This window comes from Peromyscus eremicus, chromosome 6 (genome assembly GCF_949786415.1).
Source record: "Peromyscus eremicus chromosome 6, PerEre_H2_v1, whole genome shotgun sequence".
In the NCBI taxonomy this organism is placed as follows: domain Eukaryota; kingdom Metazoa; phylum Chordata; class Mammalia; order Rodentia; family Cricetidae; genus Peromyscus; species Peromyscus eremicus.
In genome coordinates this window covers 27250354-27274903 of record NC_081421.1, presented here as the reverse complement: position 1 = coordinate 27274903, position 24550 = coordinate 27250354, and the positions used below count along the sequence as shown (strand labels likewise).

Here is a 24550-nt window from a genome sequence, read left to right as displayed (position 1 = left end):
ATAAATATATCCTTTGTTATAAACATTCCCCCACATCTCTATTTATTTTCTTAGAACCAGCTTATGAAGGGAATAGAGAAGACCTGGAATTCGTCAGACTTGCAAGCTGCTGGACACTTGAGTGGAATGATGGGAACTAATCTCGCTTTGCAAAAGCACAGCAAGATACTCTAGATGGTTAGGGAAGACTTTGCTTCTATCTGTTCTTTTCTTTAACCAACAGTTACTGATTGCATGTGCAGCCCAGGCTGTGTGCTGGAAGCGAGAGAGCCATGCACAACTCTGCTGGCAGTGACCTGGGAAGCTAGAAATCATGGGTCAACTTGTTTGCAGGTGAGGAAACAAGGGGAGTGTCCTGCCTAAGTTTATGTGGTTAGTGATGAGTGATAGACAGCTGGGGCCAAGACTCACAGTTGAAGGTTCTTTGTCCCCCACCAGCCATTTCTTCCTCAAAATGGTCTCTGGGGCTTCACGTCAGGGCTGGTATGTCTCTGGGAAAGACTGTGATGTAAATAGAGCCAAGTCTACCTTTGGGTACCCTGACCTCTCCCTTGGATGCCCCTTTCTTCTCCTGGATTGCCCCAAATTCTGCCCCCATACCCAAGGGACCTAGTAATCACTTCTCAACACTTACACAAACTTGTTTGTTGGGAAGGAGAGCATGGTGTTGGCCACTCCTGTCTTGCTGTGGATGAGTTAAGATACGTGTTCCTTCTTTGTGAGGCAGGGGTGCGGGGGGGGGGGGGGGCGGGGGATGGCGGCAGTGGGGGCGGTGGGGGCGTCAGGGGCAGTAGTTAGACAGAAGGCGTTCAGAGATCCCTTTTTTTTTTTTTTTTAAACTGAGGACCAACAGACATTGTTTCCAATGGAGGAAGTCCAGTCCCCAGGCAGCAGGCAGGGCGGAAGGACTTTTCCACTGGCCCTCAGATCTCGCAGGCTGGTGTGAAAGGATTCTGCTTGCCTGCCTCTCCCCCCAGCTCAGGTAACAAACTCTCAGTCTTCTCCTACAAGATGGAAGACTGGGTAGGATGAAAAATCAAGGCCGCTTGTTAGTATCACACCTAGAACAAAGGTAACCCCGGTCCCATCAGGGACTCCACTGGAGACGAGCTTCACTGACCAGGAAAAGCCCACTTCCAGGTCCCTGCTTTCTTTGCCCCACCCCACCCATGACGAGTATCTCTGCTGGGAAGGAAATCCAATCATCGCCTTGCAGCCTCCAGAACTGAGTTTGGATTCTGTTCCAAACTGCATTCCTGTTCAGTGTTTGATGCTAATTAGAGTCACAAATCATGCCTGCGTCCCTTCCCTGCACGAAAGCCAGCCACGGTCCTATGTCATCCAGCTAACCGACAAACAGAAGGCTCCCTCCTCTCCAAAAACATTCCAAATGACTTTGGTGGGTGAACCCCAGCTTCAGCATCTCTGTAATAAAAGCTTGGAGACCTGAGATTTCTAGGTCACAGAATGGGGCCTGTGGATATTTTCTTGGATCTGTACAGGCCAGCGTTTTACTGCTGTGTTTGAGACCAGCATGAGAACGGGAGAGATTACCCTGGCCAGGGGAGCCACACACGTGGACAGAAGAGGAAGAGGATTTAGGACCAGAGAGACTGTTTGCCAGCTGGTGAGCTGTTGAGGACTGGAACACAGGAGAGCTGTCAATTTAATGTTAGGGACATGAAATTTCTAAAATTTCTAATGGAACATCCGATTGTGTGTGGCGTGTAGACAAAGGTTGATATAACGTGTCTCCACCTCACCATCATCCTCAACGTCATTAGTTTTTGTTTAGTTATTATTTATTTATTTTGTGAGACAGGACCTCTCACTGAACTGGAGCTTACTGATTTCCTGTCTCTGCTTCCACAGAGCTAGAATGACAGGTCTCTGCCATGCCTGGCTTTCGTGTGGGTTCTGGAGATCCGAGCCAAGCCTCAGGCTTCACCGCCCCTTTGCTGGCCTAGCAGTCTCTCAGCCCCTGAAATACTTGACTTAAAAAATGGTTTTAAAGTTATGGTTTAAGAAGCAGTTGCCTCTGAAGCAACTCTGACACTCGGATTTAAAAACTTTTAGTTACAAAACCTGTGAAAACAGCCTTGGTGCAGTGGGAAGGGGCTTGGACCTGCCTAGGCTCCGTGTGCCGGGCTCTGCTGACTCCCCATGGGAGACCTTGATTTGGGGGATGTGGGGATGCGGGGTGGCTTGGGAGAGAGGTGGGGTGGGAGGAGGGAGGAGGGGGAATCTGTAGGTGGTATGTAGAGTGAGTAGAATTTTTTTTTTTTTTTCGAGACAGGGTTTCTCTGTGTAGCTTTGCGCCTCTCTTGGAACTCACTTGGTAGCCCAGGCTGGCCTCGAACTCACAGAGATCCGCCTGGCTCTGCCTCCCGAGTGCTGGGATTAAAGGCGTGCGCCACCACTGCCCGGCTGAAAATTTTTTAATAAAGAAAAGAAAATGTTAAAAAAGCCTGTGGAAAAATAAACGTGACATGAAATTCGCCATCTTCATTCAGTGGCATTGAAGACATTATTTTGTGGCTGTTACCGGTACTCCCTCTTGAATACCTCATCCTGCAAAAATGAAACGCTACATGCTCTAAACCACACCCCCTGCCCTCCATAGACCCCTTCCCTCCAGAACCCCCCTGCCCTCCAGAGCCCCCCTGCCCTCCAGAACCCTCCTGCCCTCCAGAGCCCCCCTGTCCTCCAGAGCTCCCTGCCCTCCAGAGGCTCCTTTTCCCTCCAGAACCCCTCTGTCCTCCAGGCCCCCCCTGCCCTCCAGAACCCCTCTGCCCTCCAGAGCCCCTCTGTCCTCCAGAACCCCTCTGCCCTCCAGAACCCCTCTGCCCTCCAGAACCCCTCTGCCCTCCAGAGCCCCCTCTGCCCTCCAGAACCCCTCTGCCCTCCAGGGCCCCCTCTGCCCTCCAGAACCCCTCTGCCCTCCAGAACCCCTCTGCCCTCCAGAACCCCTCTGCCCTCCAGAACCCCTCTGCCCTCCAGAGCCCCCTCTGCCCTCCAGAGCCCCTCTGTCCTCCAGGGCCCCCTCTGCCCTCCAGAACCCCTCTGCCCTCCAGAGCCCCCTCTGCCCTCCAGAGCCCCTCTGTCCTCCAGGGCCCCCTCTGCCCTCCAGAACCCCTCTGCCCTCCAGAGCCCCCTCTGCCCTCCAGAACCCCTCTGCCCTCCAGAGCCCCTCTGTCCTCCAGGGCCCCCTCTGCCCTCCAGAACCCCTCTGCCCTCCAGAGCCCCTCTGCCCTCCAGAACCCCTCTGCCCTCCAGAGCCCCCTCTGCCCTCCAGAACCCCTCTGCCCTCCAGGGCCCCCTCTGCCCTCCAGAACCCCTCTGCCCTCCAGAACCCCTCTGCCCTCCAGAGCCCCCTCTGCCCTCCAGAGCCCCCCTGTCCTCCAGGGCCCCCTCTGTCCTCCAGAGCCCCTCTGTCCTCCAGGGCCCCTCTGTCCTCCAGGGCCCCCTCTGTCCTCCAGGGCCCCCTCTGCCCTCCAGAGCCCTTGGCAGCCCTCATTCCACTTCCGTCTCTATCTGACCTCTCTGAGTACTCCACAGGCGTGGAATCCTACAGCACATGCTGTTTGTGACAGGCTCATTTCACTTAACACGATGTTTTCAAGATTCACCCTGTGGCCTGTGTCAGGTTTTCTGTCCTTTGAATGTGGAATATTCCATTGTTGCTGTTTGCCATGTTTGCTGACCCGCTCACTGATGAGCACCTGGGCTGCGTCCATGGTTTTCTATTGTGAATAATGCAGCTGCGAGCAGGGGCATCATATATCTATAAGATCCTGTTGTTAATTCTTTTGCATGCATATAATATATATTATATATAATTGCTGGCTCACATGGTAATTTCATTGTGAAATACTTTGGAGGTAATGTCATGTTCTTTTCTTTTCTTTTTTTTTTTTGTTTTTTCGAGACAGGGTTTCTCTGTGTAGCTTTGCGCCTTTACTGGAACTCACTTGGTAGCCCAGGCTGGCCTCGAACTCACAGAGATCTGCCTGGCTCTGCCTCCCGAGTGCTGGGATTAAAGGCATGCGCCACCACCGCCCGGCTCATGTTATTTTCTATAGGAACTACAACAGTTTACATTTCTCCCGATTAGTGGACAAAGGCCCAGTCTACCCACACTGTAACACTTACTCAATAACCTTCTATGTGTGAGATCCACATGTAAGGTTGTATCTTAGAATATTAATCTAATCATTTTTAATATTGGCAGTTTTGGTGCCAGGCTTTCCTGTGACCTCTTTTTGATAGTATTTGCAGTTTCTTCCATGGTAGAAAAAAAAGGGGCAACCATTCTACCAGTTATGGGACTAACAGTTCCCAAGAAGAAGGACACTATGCAGTAGGGAGGAGGTCTAGTCAGACTAAAGGATGATTGAAAACTACCTGCTGTTGCCACCCTGTGATGGGGAGGGGAAGAGAAACACAGGTAAGATGAAGCAGAGAAAAATACTTGTGCTCAAACCCTCCCCACAATACTGCTGGGGTGGAGCAAAGAAATCTCCCAACAGTGGGCAGGTGAGTGGTATACTTAGTGGGAAGGATGTAAGCAGTGATGTGGGAAGGATGTAAGCAGTGAGGTGGGAAGGATGTAAGCAGTGATGTGGGAAAGATGTAAGCAGTGAGGTGGGAAGGATGTAAGCAGTGATGTGGGAAGGATGTAAGCAGTGATGTGGGAAGGATGTAAGCAGTGACGTGGGAAGGATGTAAGCAGTGATGTGGGAAGGATGTAAGCAGTGAGGTGGGAAGGATGTAAGCAGTGAGGTGGGAAGGATGTAAGCAGTGAGGTGGGAAGGATGTAAGCAGTGATGTGGGAAGGAAGGATGTAAGCAGTGATGTGGGAAAGATGTAAGCAGTGATGTGGGAAGGATGTAAGCAGTGATGTGGGAAGGATGTAAGCAGTGATGTGGGAAGGATGTAAGCAGGGATGTGGGAAGGATGTAAGCAGGGATGTGGGAAGGATGTAAGCAGTGATGTGGGAAGGATGTAAGCAGGGATGTGGGAAGGATGGATGTAAGCAGTGATGTGGGAAGGATGTAAGCAGTGATGTGGGAAGGATGTAAGCAGTGATGTGGGAAGGATGTAAGCAGTGATGTGGGAAAGGATGGATGTAAGCAGTGATGTGGGAAGGATGTAAGCAGTGATGTGGGAAGGATGTAAGCAGGGATGTGGGAAGGATGTAAGCAGTGACGTGGGAAGGATGTAAGCAGTGATGTGGGAAGGATGTAAGCAGTGATGTGGGAAGGATGTAAGCAGTGATGTGGGAAAGGATGGATGTAAGCAGTGATGTGGGAAGGATGTAAGCAGTGATGTGGGAAGGATGTAAGCAGTGATGTGGGAAGGATGTAAGCAGTGATGTGGGAAGGATGTAAGCAGTGATGTGGGAAGGATGTAAGCAGTGATGTGGGAAGGATGTAAGCAGTGATGTGGGAAGGATGTAAGCAGTGATGTGGGAAGGATGTAAGCAGTGATGTGGGAAGGATGTAAGCAGTGATGTGGGAAGGATGTAAGCAGTGACGTGGGAAGGATGTAAGCAGTGATGTGGGAAGGATGTAAGCAGGGATGCACAGCTAAATGTGTGCATAATAACTTCTTGTGAAAAACAAAAGCCAGTGCCATTAGAAAAAGTTTGTCAGTTTCTATAGCTAATTTCAAGCCAGTGATGTGAACTAGAGTTGGGGAGAGAAGTGAGATCATTGTCTAGTAGGCCCTTCACATAGATGAATAATCTCAAGAACACAGATAGTAAAATGTAATACAACCAAAAAAATTTAAAAAATAAAAATTAATAAAAATTAGTTGTATTTGTTACCTCTTATCTAACATCCGACCATTCTTAGCTTACTTACCAATTTCAATAATGGCTGTATGAAAAGTTATTCATCATCCTCAAGGGAATCTGTGGCACACATTGGCTCAAAGCTTTCGTGAACAGAGCCCAGAAATGATAGTGTGTTATTGGAAGAGGAGATGTCTGTATACCTAAGCCTTAAGTTGTAACTTGAATTGCTAAATGGTCTTATTAATAAAAAACCCGGAGTCAGGTATTGGGGTGAAAGCTGAAAGATCAGAGAGCAAGCCAGCCATGTCTTACCTCTAGGAAATCCTCAGCCAAAGAGAGAGCTACTTCCTGTATACTCATGCCTATACACCTTCTGTGCCCTGCTATCTTACTTCCTCTCTCCGCCCACCTATGTCACTTTCCTCTTTCCGCCCAGCTCTATCACTTCCTGTCTGTCTGTACAGACCCCCAGACCTCTATGGTTAACTAGTGTTGGTATTAAAGGCATGTGCCACCATGCCTGGCTCTGTTTCCAGTGTGATCTTGAACTCATTGAGATCTGGATGAATTTCTGTCTCCTGAATGCTAGGATTAAAGATGTGTGCTACCACTGCCAGACCTCTATATTTAATACAGTAGCTGGTTTTATCCTCTGATCTTTAGAGCACAAATAAAATATCACCACATGAAGTGGTGCATCTGGTCCCTTGGGTTTCAGGACCACATGCAATGGGTTCTGAAGTGGACCAGCAAAGGCTTTGGTTCTGAGTGGAGAGGCACCAGTCTGCAGGAAAGTTCACAACTGAGCTCAATGTCTGACTGTGGATTTGGACAATAAGCACCGCCCTGAAGCCCAGATGACCAGATGGCCCCGTCCTCTTTAGAGATCACCTGTCCAGGGATTTATCTAGATAGCCAGTGTGCAGCCATGGCCATTGAAGACCCAGAACACGCTAGTTTTCACCTATGTTTTCTGTCTTCCTTCCTTCTGAGATCATGCAAGTTCTTGTGTATGTATGTGTGATGCTACATGAGTGGAGGATAGAAGACAACCTTGAGTGTCTGTCCTCACTTCCCAGCTTATTTGATACAGGGTCTTTTGTTTATTTACCACTGCACAGAACAGGCTAGCTGGCCCTTGGGCGTCTGGGGCTTCCAGGGATTCGCCTGTTCCTGCTTCTCATCTAATGTTCTCATATAATAGGAATGCTGGGGTTGTACGTGCACACTAACATGTTCCGCTTTACATGGATGATGGAGATCTGAACTTGCTGCCCCCCCTTTTATGGACAGGGTCTCAGGTAGCCCAGACTGGCCTTGAACTTGTAGTATAGTTCAATACTAACCCAAACTCCTGACCTTTCTGCTTCCATCTCGTAAGTTCTGGGGTTACAGGTAATGTCACCAGTCTTGGATCATTATCATCAGGTGTAATTCTATGGCATCAAAAAAGACAACATTGCCAGATGATAGTGGCACATGCCTTAAATTCCAACACTTGGGAAGCAGAGGCAGGTGGATCTCCATGAGTTCGAGGCTAGCCTGGTCTACAAAGCAAGTTCCAGGACAACCAGGACTGTTACACAGAGAAACCCTGTCTTAAAAAAAGACGTTAAGCCACCATTTGTACCGTGGTGACTGGTTTGGGATGGTGGCCTGTCAGTGTTTTCCTAATTTGTTTTTAAAATGGATAGGAAAAATGAGTTGAATGTTCCACATTAATATTAGGATCATACTGTGGGGCAGTGGCTGTGGCACTGGGGGTGGGACAGTAAAGGAGGCCATCATGAGTGGAGTCCCAATAGAAAGTGACCAAGGAAGGCTCTTCTGGGAGGTCGCTCAGGCAGAGATTCTGTGCCCTCCTCCAAGGAGAAAAGTGGATTTAAATGTTGGACAGCTCTGATTTTTTTTGCAAGTTTACATTTGTTAGTCGATAAACTGTGGTATTGAAAACATTTTGATGCTGGAAATGAATATTCCACAATAATGGGAGTAGTTTGAAGTGAGGCCATTTCTCTGTCTTTTCTACAAAGGATAATTGAAACAGGTGAGCCGAGAGTCACTCACTCATGTCCATTTGGGGATGGAAGAAAGCAGCGGCCTTCAGAAACTGTGATGTTAGGTAGCACAGCAAGCTTCAGGTTCTCCTCCCTCTCCGGGTAGTTCTCTGAGTTAAAGCTTTACATTACTGTGGATAGTTAACAGCAAGACAGTTTTGTTTCTGACTTTTTTAATAACCAAAATTTAAATGTAAAGGCACACAATAAAGCTTTATGCATTTATTAAAATATACACATTTTGGTAAATTTATAACTTTCCCTTAGTATTTTGATAAATCAAAATATTGTCAACAGCACAGTCATTTGAAAATAAAACACACTTTATAGTACATCTGCATATTATCCTTTTCTTCATGGTACATTACAACATCCCATTGTACAGTGCACCAATGGGAATTAAAACCACAAAAACGAACACACATTAACAACACAGCAATTTCATACAGAAAAAGAAAGTTGCAGAGAACACACTAGAAATGACCATCTGCAAAATGCAAGTTGTACTTTTTAAGGAGCAAACGAAACTGAAACAAGTTAGTGAAATTTACAGGTTGTATTTATAACTTTGGGATATGAATGAAATGATCATGTTACTTTTCCACAGTGAGAAGGAGAATGGCGGGTCCTGTTGGTTTGACTACACGGAATGAGGACATCAGCTGCCCTCTTAAAAGCCTGCAGCTCCTCTTCTCAGCCCAGATAGTTGAGGTATTTAGGTGCTTTTAGAACATTAACAGCGTCTTCGCTTTGGGAAGTGGGGTGCTTATGACTTCCAGTGTAAATTCTCACCTTCATGCCTATGAACATGACTAGTATGTTAGCAACTGCCAAGAAAACTCAATGGATGTCCACGGACCAGGACATTATCCCACCATCAGAATGAACACTCTTTGTCAGAGTCTGCACTCCTGACAAAACCCACACGACCCATAGTTTCCTTTAGCCAATACCACCAGTGTTAATATCAGGAAAGCTAAACAGAAACCAAACAGTACGGAGGAGGTTCTTAACACAAAAATCCAGGCTGCCCTTGTTTCCTACTTCCAAGAGAATACTCTTTTTCTTCCTTGTATGAACCAACATGCACTAAATATTCAGAAAGAGTAAAAGATTAGAGCCATCTGTGGTCAGGAGACTTCAAACCTACGATGTCTTTTTGGAAGTCTCCTTTGGGCTGTGTGATTCCATGCATGTATTGATGAGTGATTTCAACACTATTTCTAGCTGATATGTCAGAATACATATGCATTCCTCATGGACTTTAAGTTTTTCACTAATCCCTTTGGGCTTTAAGCCCTAAACAGGAAAAGAGGACATCACGTTTCTTCAAAGAATTATTTTTATTAAAAAAAATTATGTGTATGCATTTGAGTATGTGCACATGGGCGCAGGGCCTGAGAGGGCCAGAAGAGGGCGTTGGACATCCTGGAGCTAGAGTTACATGAGTGCTGGGAACTAAACTCAGGTCCTCTGGAAGAGCAGCAAGTACTCTTAACCACTGAGCTGTCTCTCCTGCCTCACATTTTGTATTTCTTAGAGAAGTAATTTTGGCAAAAGGCAGGTGCCTAAGTGTTTTAGGATGATTCGTGAGTGGCTGAAGCAGAGGGAGAGAGGCGGTGTGAGATGAAGCATTTCAGAAAGAAAAAATAAAACAAAAACAAAAGCAAATGAGACAGTCTCTGTTCTAACGTCTCAGAGAAAGTAAAACAGGACACGGGACTGGGAGGGGCTTTCTTTCACCTGTCACCATGGCTACTGAAAAACGCAGTGACCGCTCTGGGAGGAAGCAGCCTTCTGGCCCCGCTGGTGTAGACACTATGGGCTGAGATGCTGTTTCTAGCCTGAAACAATGTTAACTGAAACTATGGACTCTCATGGTCAGGCCACTGCTGATTAACTGCTGGTCTTAGGGTCTCCAAAGGGCCTCTCTGCAGATAAGCGAAATACCTGAGGGTGACAAGAGACAAGATCAAGGTGTCATGAACAGGGGTCGGAAACACCCTTCTTAACAAGCCTTTTGAAAACACGCTTGAGAATGGAGAGGAGTCCCACCACTCAGGCGGCGCCTTTTCCTTCTTTCCTCCTTTTCCTACCCCGTGTGCGGGAAATGGAAGCCATCTCCCGCCCATTCCCTATGTGGAGCCTGTGGCCCAAGAGTGGACCACTGTCCCCAGGACCCCCGGAACTGATCCAGCTCTGGCTCCAGCTTATTTCCTGACTTTTGACTTTATATCACAGAACATTCTAACATGATGCGGAAACGTAGGCAAAACTGCGGCTGAATCTCAGGGACTTCCCAGGCTCCTGGTAAAAACCCAGGAAAAATGGGACATCAGTTTCCCCTAGCCTTTCAGCTGGCTACTCAGACAGGTGGAAATTCTACTTATGATTCTATGTATCTCCAAGAGGGTTCTCTGGTAATGTGATTTCCAACAAGCACGATCCAAAGGGTGTCGAATTTCTCGACCCTTTCAGCAGAGCAGACCTTTCTCTGCGTCTTACTTCCCGGTAGTGACTGCATTTGTAGTATTCCGGCCAGCACGGAGGACCAGGACTTGCTCTTACTAAGAGGCAGACCAGGATTTTTTTTTTTGCATAATTCTAACACTCATCTTCTCCCTCTAGTTTAAACCAGTTTGGAGCTCAATTGAGGTCAAGCCAGGAGTGGAGGTTTTACTATTCAGATTAGGTGGATACAAGAAGCTGTGAGATTTGGTCATTGAAAGGAATTACTGAAAACTGTAAAGTGGTTGAAAAGTCGTGTTGCGTGTCTGCATGTTAGAAGATGACATGTTTCCTAAGGTAACGTAAAACCATAAGTGCATTGCTTTGAGTATGGAATTTTCTGTTACTGTGCTAAGTGTGTGTGTGTGTGTGTGTGTGTGTGTGTGTGATCTGTTTGCTCCTTTACTGGGCAATGATGCCACTGCCCAGTTTTTCTCAAGTCCAACCTTGCCTGACTCTCACCCCACCCCAACAAGTACACCCCACCCACAGAGAACCACGGGCTTGTCACTGGAGTCTGTAAGTGGTCCCTTCCCCACTTTCCTGGACTTATTCTTACTGTGTCACATGTGAATCACACACAAATCATAGCTACAACCAAACCAGCTCCTTGTTTTTCCTGGAGGAAAACATTCAGAGGGCAGCTCACTCACAGTCTGCATCTTAGCCCTCCGCTGGTGGCACGCCTCTCTTTCGTTTCTACCTCGTCAGGACTCTGCCACTTCCACAGGCTGCATGTGTCTACTGTATTCTTTCATCTTTCCAATGTAGGGAGGTGTCTCCCACATTTAAAGCCCAAAGCATGCTATTATCTCCATCCCATCTGCCATCTTCGATACTGTTTTAAATATATTCAATTTCTTCAAAATTTCGTTTATGATTACTGCATGTGTATGAATGATGTGTGTGTGTGTGTGTGTGTGTGTGTGTGTGTGCGCACATGAGTTCCAGAACACCCATGTGGAGGTCAGAGAGCAGAGAGCAGGCATGTGGAGTCACATCTTCCATTTTATGCAGGTTCCAGGGATTGAACTGAAGTCATCAGTTGCTTTGATCCTCTGAGCTGTCTGGCCAGCCTTTAGATCTTACTTGTTAAGAACTGAACCTTTCACTTACGGCATCAGAATATGACAGGCACTCTATGAATAACTACTGCATAGGTAGTTTATTTTCCTCTATTTCATCCATTCACTCATTTTTTCCCCATTCAACAAATCATGATCTTCCTCCCTCCCTCCCTCCCTCCCTCCCTCCCTCCCTTCCTTTTTCTAGACGGGGCTATTCTGTGCAGTCCTGGCTGTCCTGGAACTTGCTCTATAGAGCATGCTGGCCTCAAACTCAGAGGTCTGCCTGTTTCTGCCCCCCAAGTGCTGGGATTAAAGGTGTGCGCCGCCACCTCCCAGCAGATATTTCTTGATAACCACTCTCTGTCAGGCACATGTAGCTAGTGTAATCTAGTTTTGGAGCTTCTGTATGAACTTCAGTGGTCTGTGCTGTCTGAACAGTCTGCCCTCGTGGGGGGCAAGGCTTATTTATTTATTTATCTTTAGCATGCAGCGGTATTGGCTGTCATTACTGACAGTCAATTGCTTTCTGAGGTGCTCTTCACTGGAAAACTCAGCAAAGCTCTCGGATGCGCTGCGCTTGTGCCCGGCACACATTTCTGACTGTGGGTTAGCCTTTCTCTTTCCGGTTTGACTGTATTACTCCCTGGGTTTTGGAGCACATGTGTTTTAATAGCTGCTTCTACTCTTTCTGAAATGATGCAGAGTAAATAAACAGAGTACAATTTAAAAATATTAAACTATTGGCTCCAAAATTACACATCCCGCATACATGAACCCCACCAGAAGAGCTTTTCTAAGATAATTATTTATAAAGTACTCCTACTTTTAATGCAGTCTCACAAATACAATGTTCAGATAGGATGGTATTTGAAAACCTCCTTGTGAAACCTGGGACTCCTTCACAGGAGCCAAGAAACATGGTTAAAAACATTCTATATACCTGAGAAAACTTTCCAAACCACATATATATATATATATATATATATATATATATATATATATATATATATATATATATATATTAAAAACCAAGATAGCTAAGACTATAACCCCAACAATTTTAGAAAAATGAAGAGAGCAAACATCTAAAGCTGAGAAAAATGGTTTCTAAAATGAGAATAATTCATTGGCTCTGCACAGAAGCAACACCACTGCCATTAACTAACAAAACCCATGCTCCTTCTTCCGCTACAGAAACAGCACACACCTGCCACCAGACCATTGCTACTTTAATATCTAAACACCATCAATAAGACATAACTTTCCACCCACGTTAAGATTCGTCGCTTTGTTTCCATATTTCTCCTAAATATATCTAAGGAAGAGACCATTACTCCCTCTACCGAGAAGTGGACCCAGACTAACAGATGTTTAAAGTAGGCAGATTCCTCGCATCCTACATCAGTTTAAAACTTAGTTTTAACAAACATGACTCCTAATTATTTTACAGTGAATTCTCTAGGGTAGTTTGTTACAGGCCAGGCACTGCTTTGTGATGGTTAAGTTTAGGCAACAGGAAACAGCTTTGTCAGACATTACATAAAAAGGATACAATGAGTACCGGAAGCTGGGGTTCTACAGAATTAATATGGAGAGATGAATGAGATCTTTAAAATGTAGCTATTTGAATGCAATAGCACACATTAGCAATTTATCTGAAAGCATTATCTTAAAAAAATAGTTTCAGTTGCTCTGTTGTGGTGAAGCCTCTCACATCTGTCATGAGGCTCCAGGCCTGCACCTCCCTGTCTCCTACGTCCCACGGGCTGGAGTTACAGATCTCCTCATGGCCTCCCCTTAGACCTTGGTATATTTCAGTCAGTCAGTTCAACAGGAGCATGCCTTCTCCCTGTAACTTTAGTACATGCCAAGAAAACATGAGCTTCAGACTAAGAAAGAAAAGATGTGGATGTTAGTTGATATTCATGAAAAGTTTTGGCCGATGATAAGTTGAGGAGAGGGCAAGGAATTTGCTCTTTTACCCACTTCCAAGATTCTCACAAAAATCTTAGTATGAGGAAAATTGTTTTCATACACATGTATACACATGTCATTGAAGCCTCGTGTTTTTTTCTGTTCTAAATTCGTCTATCCTGTTTTGGAGAAAATTCTTTTTAAGAACCCTTTGGTGGCCTATACTTAAACCTTACCAGGTAACATTTCCCTGGGCCTCAGTGAAAGTGCTTTGGGAACTAATTGGAAAAATACTCTAACAGTGAGCTAGCCCAGAGGAGTGAGATCCAGGTGGGAATGTGATCTCTCTGAGCTTGATGACCCAAGTTCCTGGCCTTCCACACCTCTGTTTTCAAAGCAGAAGCATCCAATCAGGTAGTCACCTAGCTGAAAAAAAAAACAAAACCCTGCAGACTTTATAATTTTAGAAATATGAAGTAGGATTTGCAATGTGATCTCAGTGGCTGGGTTACTTCTCCTTGCAAAGATTTTTATCTGATTATAAAACAAATAGCCTATTTCTTCCAGGCATATCAGAGGCATGGAATCACACTCCACCTCTGCCCTTTCACCATATCGCCAGGAGCTTAGAGTCTGGCATAAGGGAATGTACGACCGACATTCCTTTCTGCCAATGCCTTCTGACATCTATTCAAGAGGTTACTTAAGCTTTTATTTATTTATTTTTTTGGGCATTTAAGTAAAGCTTTGATGGTATTTCTTACTGTACTATGGGGACTGTATAATTGCTTCATTCTATCTTTTCTGGATCCTAAAATTATAGTCTGGAAACTGTAAGAACTTTGGTGAGTAAAGAGAAGCCCGGGTCTCCTCCATGGATGGTTTTGGGGTGGCAAGGTATAAGAACACAGTGTTGCTCACTGAGAAGATCCTGAACCAGCCTGACCTACAGCCCTGGGGGAGTAGCTCCCAGCTGGGCTCTGGGGGATGGACAGCTGCTTCACAACCACAGCCACCTTTGTGGGTCCTCTACGGAGGGCCTGGAGCCTCAGCAGGGCTAGAGGAAGTGTCCTTAGGTCTTAGGAAGAAGTACAAAGATCCATCCTGTAAAGCAAAAATTTGCTGTTATCGGCTGTGACAGCTCACTAAATAGAATTTCATGTAGTCTTTTGATTTTGATTTTTTACAAGGGGGCCAGTTAAGGGCCCTGGGCAAAACCCTTCAACAGAACTCTCCTGAACAGCAAAAGTAGCAAATGACAGGTTATGCCTGGGGATGGACTTTGGGGAAGGCTGGGTTTGTGAAATGAGTGGGAAGAGTTTCCGCCATCTAGCACACAGGCCGATTTACAGAGAAACCACCCTCTCTAGGCTCCTGTGTGTTTAGCCTTACTCTGGAGAGCAATCTAACTCATCATTTGCAATCAGGGCCTCTGAGTTCTGTTTGTGTTTGCTTTTACTTTTCGCTTTGCTACTTGTCCGGGTGTCTGCCTTCGCGTCTGACATCTGTTGGTAATGGAAGCCTTTGTCCTCAGCTGGCCCACCCCAGTCCTCCTGGCTCTCGCCTTCAGTGGCGTAGGAGAACCCCTCCTCCACGGAAAAGGGGTCATCCACATCGTAGCGCTGGTATGTGCTTTGGTGCAGGGCCTGTTCTCGGGCGCTGATTTCCAGGGTGCTGTTCCAGATGCCGTACCCAAAATAAATGAGCATACCTGTTGGGAGGGGAAAGTGTAAATGAATAAGTGGTTGCTTTAGGATCCCTGGGGCCATTGGGGACATCACACTTGATAGGGCTGGGGTGATGTACATTTAAGGCTTGAATTAAATGCCCTTCGAATTTGGGAGCTGAGAGAGAGAGAGAGAGAGAGAGAGAGAGAGAGAGAGAGAGAGAGAGAGAGAGAAATGATCAATAAAGTGTTTGCAGTGTAAGCTTGAGGATCTGAGTTCCCGCCCCAGAATCCACATGAAAAGCTCCTTTGTGGTAGCCTTAGCTAATAAAGCTCTAGGGAGGTGGAATCAAGCAGATTCCTGGGCCTCACTGACCAGCCACCCTAGCTAAACTGGTGAGTACCTGGTCTCAGTTAAAGATCCTGTCTCAAATCTAAGGAGTGTGACTCCTGAGGAAAAACACCTGTGGTTGACCTCTGGCTTCCCCGTGCACAGGTACAAACACACGCCTCCCACCACAAAGCACAGCCTCCATGTCCACCCTCACAGCCACAGAACTGGCAGATCTCAGGGTGAGGCGGGGCATGTCTGTAATCCTAGCACTGGGGAGGCTGAGGGAGAAGGATGGGTGTTCAAGGCCAGGATGGTAAGACCCTGACTCAGAAAATGAAAACCAAATAGCAGTAAAGCCAGAATAAGCTGAGGAGAACTGGCGTAAAGCCGCTTCTGCTAAAGTCCGACCACAGTGCCCTCGCACTCCTAGAGGTCAGGTTTTAGCTGAAGGTGAGGGCTAGATGCCTCTTTAGACAACAGCTAGCCCTTTCAGACACGTCAGCCCTCATCTTCTCAGTGGGCACCCATCATTACTCTCACAGAGCCAGGAATTTGCATCTTCCATCCTGGTTAGTATTTACAGACTGGCGATACAGTCTTGTGGGAGTTAGATTAAGAATGGTCCCCGTAGGCTCATAGATTTAAATGCTTAGTCACCAGGGAGTGGCACTATTTGAAAAGATTAGGAGGTGTGGCCTTGTTGGAGGAAGTGTGTCACTGGGGGTGGGCTTTGAGGTTTCACACCAGGGGTGGACTTTGAGGTTTCAAAAGCTCAAGCCAGGCCCAGTGACTCGCTCTTCACTCTGCCTTTGGGTCGAGATGGATATTGTTCACTGATTCATGGGCTGTAGCCAATGGGTAGGCTCGTCAAGGACTTGGAAAGAGCATGATTGAAAAGTTGGTGACACTGTCTGGGGAAGATGTATGTGGATAGATCTCTGTGAAAAGGCAGAGGATATAAAGATCCTTGTTCCCATGTAAATGCTCATCAAAAGGTGACTTCAGCTGAGGAGGAGTTCAGTAATCAAGTGGATAGGATGACCCCTTCTGTGGACAGTCAGCCTCTTTCCCCAGACATTCCTGTCATTGCCCAGTGACCCATGAACAAAGTGGCCGTGGTGGCAGAGACGGGGTTTATGCATGGGCTCAACAACATGGACTTCCACTCACCAAGCCTAACCTGGGCTACAGCTGCTGCTGAGTGCCGGATCTGCCAACACCAGAGACCACACTGAACCCCAGATGTGGCACCATTCCCCGGGGTGACCAGCCAGAGACCTGGTGGCAGGTTGACTACCTTGGACCACTACTTCCATGGAAAGGACAGCACTTTGTCCTTACTGGAGTAGATATTTACGCTGGTTATGGATTTGCCTTTCCTGTATATAATGTTTCTGCCCCAAACCACCACAAGTCCCAACCTTCTCAGAACATTTTATTATCCTGGCCTCCATGTACGGCCTTGGCCTTTGTTCCACCTCTTAGTGGCACACACGTTACTCTGATTTATCCTGCTGTTTCTCGCTCACCGCTGGAGTAATCTATTGCTAACCCCTAAGCTGCTTCTTTCTTTGGTGTGGACTCCCAGACTGCCTAGTGGTGCATGCCACTGTTATGGCCCTTACAACATCTGTCACGAGATTATCTGTACTGGGTAGTTCTAGTTTATAGTCTTGGCCAAAACCTGGCCCTTAATGTTTGCTAAATGCATGAACCAGAGCTTCCGATGAGCACAAGTCCAGCATACCATGTCTGAGTTGACTCCATTCCCATCAAAGGAAATCACCTCCCTGGCAAACACAGCACTCACATGACTAATGTTCCTTTTCTGTATTTTTGGATAGCACATCACCCTCCTTTTCAATTTGAAAAGCCCTTGAAATTCAGGGTCTGGAAAGGCAAGAATCATAGCATCCCCAGTCACAAGTACTATTATAAGACTGTGGAATCTGGGTTGAAATCCAGTCCCCATCACTCTTACGGAGGTAAATCCTTGAACCCAGGATTGACCCTGACAGCCTTCTAGTCTGTAAAATTAAGAAGCAGGGCTTGCTCCGTAGGCAAGAGTACTTGCCACACAAGTGTGAAGACCTGAAAAAAAAAAAGGCTGGCGTGGCCATGCATGTGCAGTACCCATGCAGAGCTGGAGTCGGGGGGTGGGGGGGGTGGGGGTGGGTGGGCAGAGGCGGGAGGATTACGCAGGTTTTCTGCTTACAGGCCTAGCTTGGGGTTCAGTCAGAGACCCCGGCTCACGTGAGCAAAGTGGAGAGTGATATAGATCAGGACACTAGATGTTCTCCTCTGGTTCCTGAATGCTCTTGCAGAGGTGTGAATACTCAAACATACATGTTTGCATATATCACACACACATTCAGTACACTTAACACACACACACACACAACAAAGAGCACACACAAAAGAAACTCAAAACCAAGTTCTGCCCCTGAGAGGCAGAGTGATTACTGGGCAACTTGGGGGTAAAATGAGGCCGTGGCTTGGCCACTGAGGCCCAACACCCCTTGTCAATGGCATGGTCCTTGTGTCTCCACTGAGGCTGGGCCATCTGCTCAGCTGTTTGCTCAGGAGGCAAGCCTGCCCCGCCAGCTCCCTACTCTGGCCCTTGAGAACTGCTCCCTCTTGAATCTGAAGTGTGTCTCTTTAAGCTTGGATTTCTACCCCCCTGGTCTCAAATGACTTTCTCCCTGTCCCTTTCAGCCCCCCACCTCTCAGAGAAATCAACTTTGCAGGAGCCAAAGTAAGCAGAGATTTACAGTCCTAATTGGTAATAAACCCTGGAGTTAATCATTTGCAGATGTAGCTATTTGGGCTCAAATAGCGGCCTGATCTTTTTGAGCAGGGGTGAGGGGGTGGGGCGGGGTGGGGGATGGTCCTTACTCTTTATTGTTTGGAGGGGTGGAGGTACTTATGCAGGACAGTTATTATTCTTGTGTGGAACCAGACTCCCATTCAAACTTCTTCTAAAAGGGCCAGTGTGAGCATGCTTAGGGAATGCCTGTGAAGTACATCTGGAAACGGAGAAGGATGGCAAGTGACCAGGGGGATCAGCAGCACACCTCTTTTGCTTAACTTTTCATCATTTTTCTTTTCTCCCAGACATCCAGGCAGGTGCCAAATCTTGCCTCTTGCTCCTGTTAGTCCTTTTCTTTCAGATCCCATCTCTGACCCGTGTGTGGGGTTCATGTCCCTATGGAACTGAGAGTTTTTCTGTTTCCCGTACTGTCGCTTCTCTGCTTACACACAGGTCAATACGACTCAGTTACTTTATTTTATTTTTATTACACACAGGTCAGTACGACTCAGTTACCGGGTGACATTTGTCCTAGTACACCTTCCTTTCTCCCAGAGCAGATCTGTGTCAGGTAGGTAGAGCTCTGTTATGGGACTTGATGGGATTGCTCTAGCATCACAAATAATTGAGCCAGAGAAAACTACAGATTACCAACATATCTAATGACTTCATTTACAGGAAAAGCTGATGCTGAGGAACATTAGGTGTCGTTGTTTGGGTCTGAAAGGAGCAGAGCAGCCTTCTACATGAGGAAAGTCTTTTGACTTTCTACATGAGGAAAATTTTCCACACTTCTCTCCAAAGCTGACTTTGGAGACACTTATTGCAGTAAATATTCAGTAAGTTAGGTCTACGTGTGTTCTTTGGGAGTGCCAGGCCCGGAAGGAGCATGTGTGTGCCTGTTTTTTTGTAATTCCTGCCTGCCACAGATATGTTAATGGTGTTTTCACATTTGCTGTGGCCTCTACTGTGTCAAAGGCTTGTTTTCCTTCTCCAATATACATTTCAAATATGAGGGTTGCGACCGGCAGTGTATTCAGGCAGCCTGTGTGCACAGATCCTTCCTCTAGCATCTTACATCCCGTCTGCCGGCCCCTTTTCCCTGGCCCTTTAGTCAGCTCAGGAAGAGCTGTGAAGCAGAGAAGGTGGGAGAGGAGAAAGAGTGGGGGGGACAGAAACAACAGAGGGACAAGTGAGGAGGGCGAGGGGGGAGAGAGAAGAGAAGCATGAACTCCCATCTGTCACATAAACGAGGGCTTTGTGTGGAGGAGTAAACAGCTGAAGGCCTGCTATGTGGACGCAGGCTTTGTGTTTCTGCTCCTCTCTTCAGCTAGCTTAGAGAACGATGCATAAGGAAGTTTCTGCAACCTCAGGAATTCTGGGAATCCTGAGTCATCTAAACTACCCTTCACCGTGTGCCCAGGTCCTCTGTCATGGTCAGTTATACTGCACATCTCTCCCCAGGAACTCAAAGTGCACTATAGGTACACACGTGTGTGTGTGTGTGTGTGTGTGTGTGTGTGTGTGTGTGTGTGAGAGAGAGAGAGAGAGAGAGAGAGAGAGAGAGAATCTGCATCTCCTGGATGGGGAACTGGGACACAGGTAAAATAAAGCATGAGGGACTGGAGAGCTGGGTAACTGGCGGTGTTTGATGTACACACATGAAGACCTAAATCTGGATCCTTTGCTCCCATGCAAAAGCCAGTGCAGTGGTGCCTGCCTGTAATCCCAGGGCTGGGGGGTGACACAGGGGACCCCTGGGGGGGGTGACACAGGGGACCCCTGGGGGGGTGACACAGGGGACCCCTGGGGGTGACACAGGGGACCCTTGGGGGGGTGACGCAGGGGACCCCTGGGGGGTGACACAGGGGACCCCTGGAGTTTGCTGGCCAGCCAGGTCAGCCAAATTGTGAGCTCTGGGTTTAGTGAAAGAGTCTGCACCAAGTTAAAAAAAGTTAAAGTAGGGAATAATCAAGAAAGACACAGGATGTCAACCTCTGGTCTTTATATACGTGTACACACAGACATGGACACAGGGACACAGACAGACACACAGACACACAGTCACAGACACACACAGACACACACACAGACACACACACAGACACACACACAGACACACACACAGACACAGACACACACACAGACACACACACATACAGACACACAGTCACAGACAGACACACACACAGACACACACACATACAGACACACAGTCACAGACAGACACACACAGACACGGACACAGGAACACAGACAGACACACAGACACACACACACACAGACACACACACACAGACACACAGTCACAGACACACAGTCACAGACACACACGTAGACACACAGTCACAGACACACACACATAGACAAACACAGACACGGACACAGACACACAGACACACACACAGACACACACACAGACACACACACAGACACACACACAGACACACACACAGACACACACACAAACATAGACAAACACAGACACACAGACACAGGGACACAGACATACACAGAGACACAGACACACAGAGACACAGTCACAGACACACAGACACAGGGACATAGACAGAGACACAAACACACAGAGACACATACAGAGACATATACAGAGACACAGACATACAGACATATAGACAGAGAGACACAGACTGGTACACAGACACACACACAAAGACAGACACACACAAAGACAGACACACATATACACACAGACACACACACACACACACAAAGACACAGACAGAGACACAGAGACATAGACGCAGAGACATAGACACACAGACACAGACACACAGACACACAGACACAGACACACAGACACACAGACACAGACACACAGACACAGACACACAGACATAGACACACAGACACACAGACACAGACACAGACACAGACACAGACACACACACACACACACACACACACACACACACACACGTGCATGCACTCGACTGCCCACAGCACCCTTCCAGATTTCTCCTTGCCCTGGCTCAGGGGATATGACTTCTCTTTCTGCTTCCATTTACCAGGAGAGATTCTGGGGGACACAGATGAGGTAGATATCAGTGGGAAGCAGTTTGCATTCTTGAACATCATCATCGTCATCATCATCATCATCATCATCATCATCATCACCATTTTGAGGTACTGGAGATTCAATCCAGGACGTTGAACATACTGGGCAAGTGCTCTACCACTGAGCCACAGAAATTCTGAGCTGTCTGTTCTGAAGTATTCCAAGAATACACAGAAGTGCAAAGAATAATGCTGTATTCATCCAGCCCCTGCGCCGTCCTGCCTCCCCCAGATTACATTGGAACAAATGCCTCCTATGCTAGGTAACTTGTAAATACTTCAATATGCATCATTAGGATAGCAATATTTTAAAATATTAACTGATACACAGCAGTATTAAAAATTCCTCATATTGCTATACACATGGGCAAAAATTCTCCACCATATTAGACCACTCACTTATTCTCATGATACATCCTTGTAGTAGGGGGCGTTTTTACTTAGGACTGTCACCAGTCTAGAATCATATTCTCTTGTAAAAATTTGTAGATGGCAAAGTTTTTCCTTTGAGGATGGGTTTAGTTATTGATACAAGCCAAAAGTGGAACCAAACTTAAAACTAAAGTGATTGTACAAAATGAGAAATGATGACTACATACCAGACAGGAGATTAGATTAGGCTATATAAAGAATTACTAAAGTATATACCCAAACCACCAAAAAATACAGTCAACAAATGTACTAACGAACTGACTAGATAGTTTTCAAAAGAAATAACCGAGAACCACTTTAAAAAGTGTTCAATATCCTTGTCCAGCATGGAAACACAAATTAAAACTACTTTGAGGTTTCCATTTCATCCCAGCCAGAATGCCCATCACCAGGAAAATAGTGACAACAAATGCCTGTGAGGATGTGGGGAAATGTAAACGTGTGCAGCCATTGTGGAAGTCAGCATGGAGGTCCATCAAAAAACTGAAAACAGAGTTATCAGATGACCCAGCTGCACCATTCCTAGGTACACACTCAGGACTCCAAGTCAATATACCAGAGAGAGAGATTTGTGAGAATCTTCATTTATAGCTGTACTGGTCACAATAGCTAGGGAATGGACCATCAAGGGAGGTCCACCAAGAAATGTACAGATAGAGAAAATGTGGCACATATACATATTTTTTATGAGATGGTAAAAAAAATCATATTTGTAAGAAACTGGAGGCAACTGGAAATTATTGCATTAAATGAATAAGCCAGCCCAGAATGACAAAGATAATGTGTTTTCTCTCATATGCAGAACCTAGATATGAAGTTATGTGTGTGTGTATACATGGAGTAAGGTTGCTACTTAATGAACACGACATTTTGTTTTCTTGGAGTATGTGTTCCTGCTGCTTCCTATACACTTTACTTATTGATCTCCAATGGCATGTGTTAGATCTATCATCGATTACCTCTTGCTGACTGTGACAAGAACAGCAGGAGGGAGACGGTGCTCGTGCGGTCACAGGGTCCTGGAGACTCTGCTGCCGAGCTGGAGATGTCTTCTCGGTTAGTGGGTCCTGGTGGGGTGTCTGGTGTGGCTAGGGCAGGGAGTAGTCGGTAGTAAGCACTTGGGTCTATTGGCATCTCAGCAACAATATGACATAAGGTAGTGACCGTGCGTCCTTGGACAGGATCAGTGGGGGAAAATACTGAAGGGAAGGCTTTGGCTTATTTTCTAGATGAAAATTCCCTGGTGCAGAACGGACCTGGGGGAGGTTCAGACAAGATGAAGACTCATGCCTACAGCAAGTGAATGGGCTTTCTTTGTATGCTAAGACACTTGGTGAGATGGCTCAGCGGTTAAGAGCACTGACTGCTCTTCCAAAGGACCCGGGTTCACTTCCCCACATGGTACCTCACAACCATCTGCAGCTCCAGTCCTAAAGGATCTGACACTCTGCTTTGTGGGCACTGCACATATATGGCGCACAGTCATACAGGCAGGCAAGATATCCTTAAAGATAAATATTTAAGAAAAAAACTTAGCATCAGTTTAAAAAAAAGATACTTTGTGATCTTAAAGCCCTTGGCAAATATGTATTGTATCAGACAGCAGCCTAGAGAAGTTAAGAACTATGCAACAAAGGAGCCATTGAAACAGCCCTGAAACTCACTGCTCTTGCTGGAAGGTGAGGACTGGTCCTGTCCCACCTAGGAATCTCCAGGGAAGACTCTGTTGAACCTGCCTCCAGATGCTAGGCAGGCACCAGCTGACTAAACACTGACCAATTTATGCGGCTCCACCCTGGGCAAGCCAAGCACATGGCTCTAGACTTTCAAATGAACGGCCTGGGTAAGGCCTGGGGAGGCAGCCCTGTACCCTGTGTGGGGAGCTGGAAGGGGACTCAACCTGAAAAGAGACTGGGTGACAAACAGTCCAGCAGATTGCCAGTGCCACAGGCACAAACTCGGCTTGAACCCTGGGCCGCTGATCTCTAGAGTCCCAAGAGAGCTCCTTGTCCTCTGAACATAGCTGTGTTTGAGCTCAAAGGAGGAGGGTCACCTGACCTCAGCTGGGTGGAGCAGCCTCCTCCTGGGGTGCACTTTCCAGCAGGAAGCCCTGCCCGCAGCAGATAGCTGAGGTACTCCGTTATGCCCAAAGGGCTTTTTATTTTGACTACTCTGGGGTCAGCTTTCCAAAACAGACATTTGCCAGTGCAGGAATGGAGACTGGTTAATGAGAAGGTGTCCACCCCACCCACCACAATCCCCACCAGGTCCTGCTCTTCCTGATTATTTTTTTACATACCACCGTGAACCCTGTCGATTGTAATAACAGTGAGGTTTGTTTGATGTGGTGTGCCAGGAAGAGCAGGCTTATGGGAGGGGTTCGATCTCTGTGAAGTCAAATGACTATGCTCAGTGTCTCATCTGTAAGGCAGAGCTGGGGACCCTGTCTTCATCTGAGCCACGTGATGGCTGTGACAGCTGCTACAGTGAGAGAGAAATCTAATATTATGAACTAGTAATCCCACATCTCACAGAGACTCAAGAAAAATGTGTTCATTGCTCACCAAAGACGTGTAGAAGAATATGCACAGCAGCCTGTTTTATCAGGACCAAATGGAGACAGCCTGCATGGAGCGGGGTCTGCATTGTGGTAAATTGACACTGTAGAAGGCTAGCAGCAACCACAATATGACAGCTACGTGCCACAGTGTGGGTGGAGCTCGCCGATGAAGAGCAGAAGCCAAACACTCAGGGTTGGTGGCTTGGAGTTGGTTCCGTGTGCAGCACACACTGGCTCCAGGGCCTTCCACACCTTCCACAGCTCTCTCCTTCCATTCTGTGGCTGATTCTGGTGGCAAAGCCCCTTGATTCCTTTGCCCCTTCCT

The 24550-nt window shown here is 46.8% G+C and overlaps 1 protein-coding gene across 1 annotated transcript in view; it reads right to left on the bottom strand.

Annotated features, from left to right (window-relative positions):
* Positions 1 to 13799: 13799 nt before the first annotated feature.
* The window catches only part of LOC131912980 (probable cationic amino acid transporter), a 31002-nt gene continuing 20251 nt past the window's right edge, over positions 13800 to 24550 (bottom strand). The window contains exon 5 of the mRNA XM_059265297.1: positions 13800 to 15057. Within this exon, the coding sequence (XP_059121280.1) occupies positions 14735 to 15057 (323 nt within the window). The 3' untranslated portion in view covers positions 13800 to 14734. The remainder of the gene's footprint in view (positions 15058 to 24550) is intronic.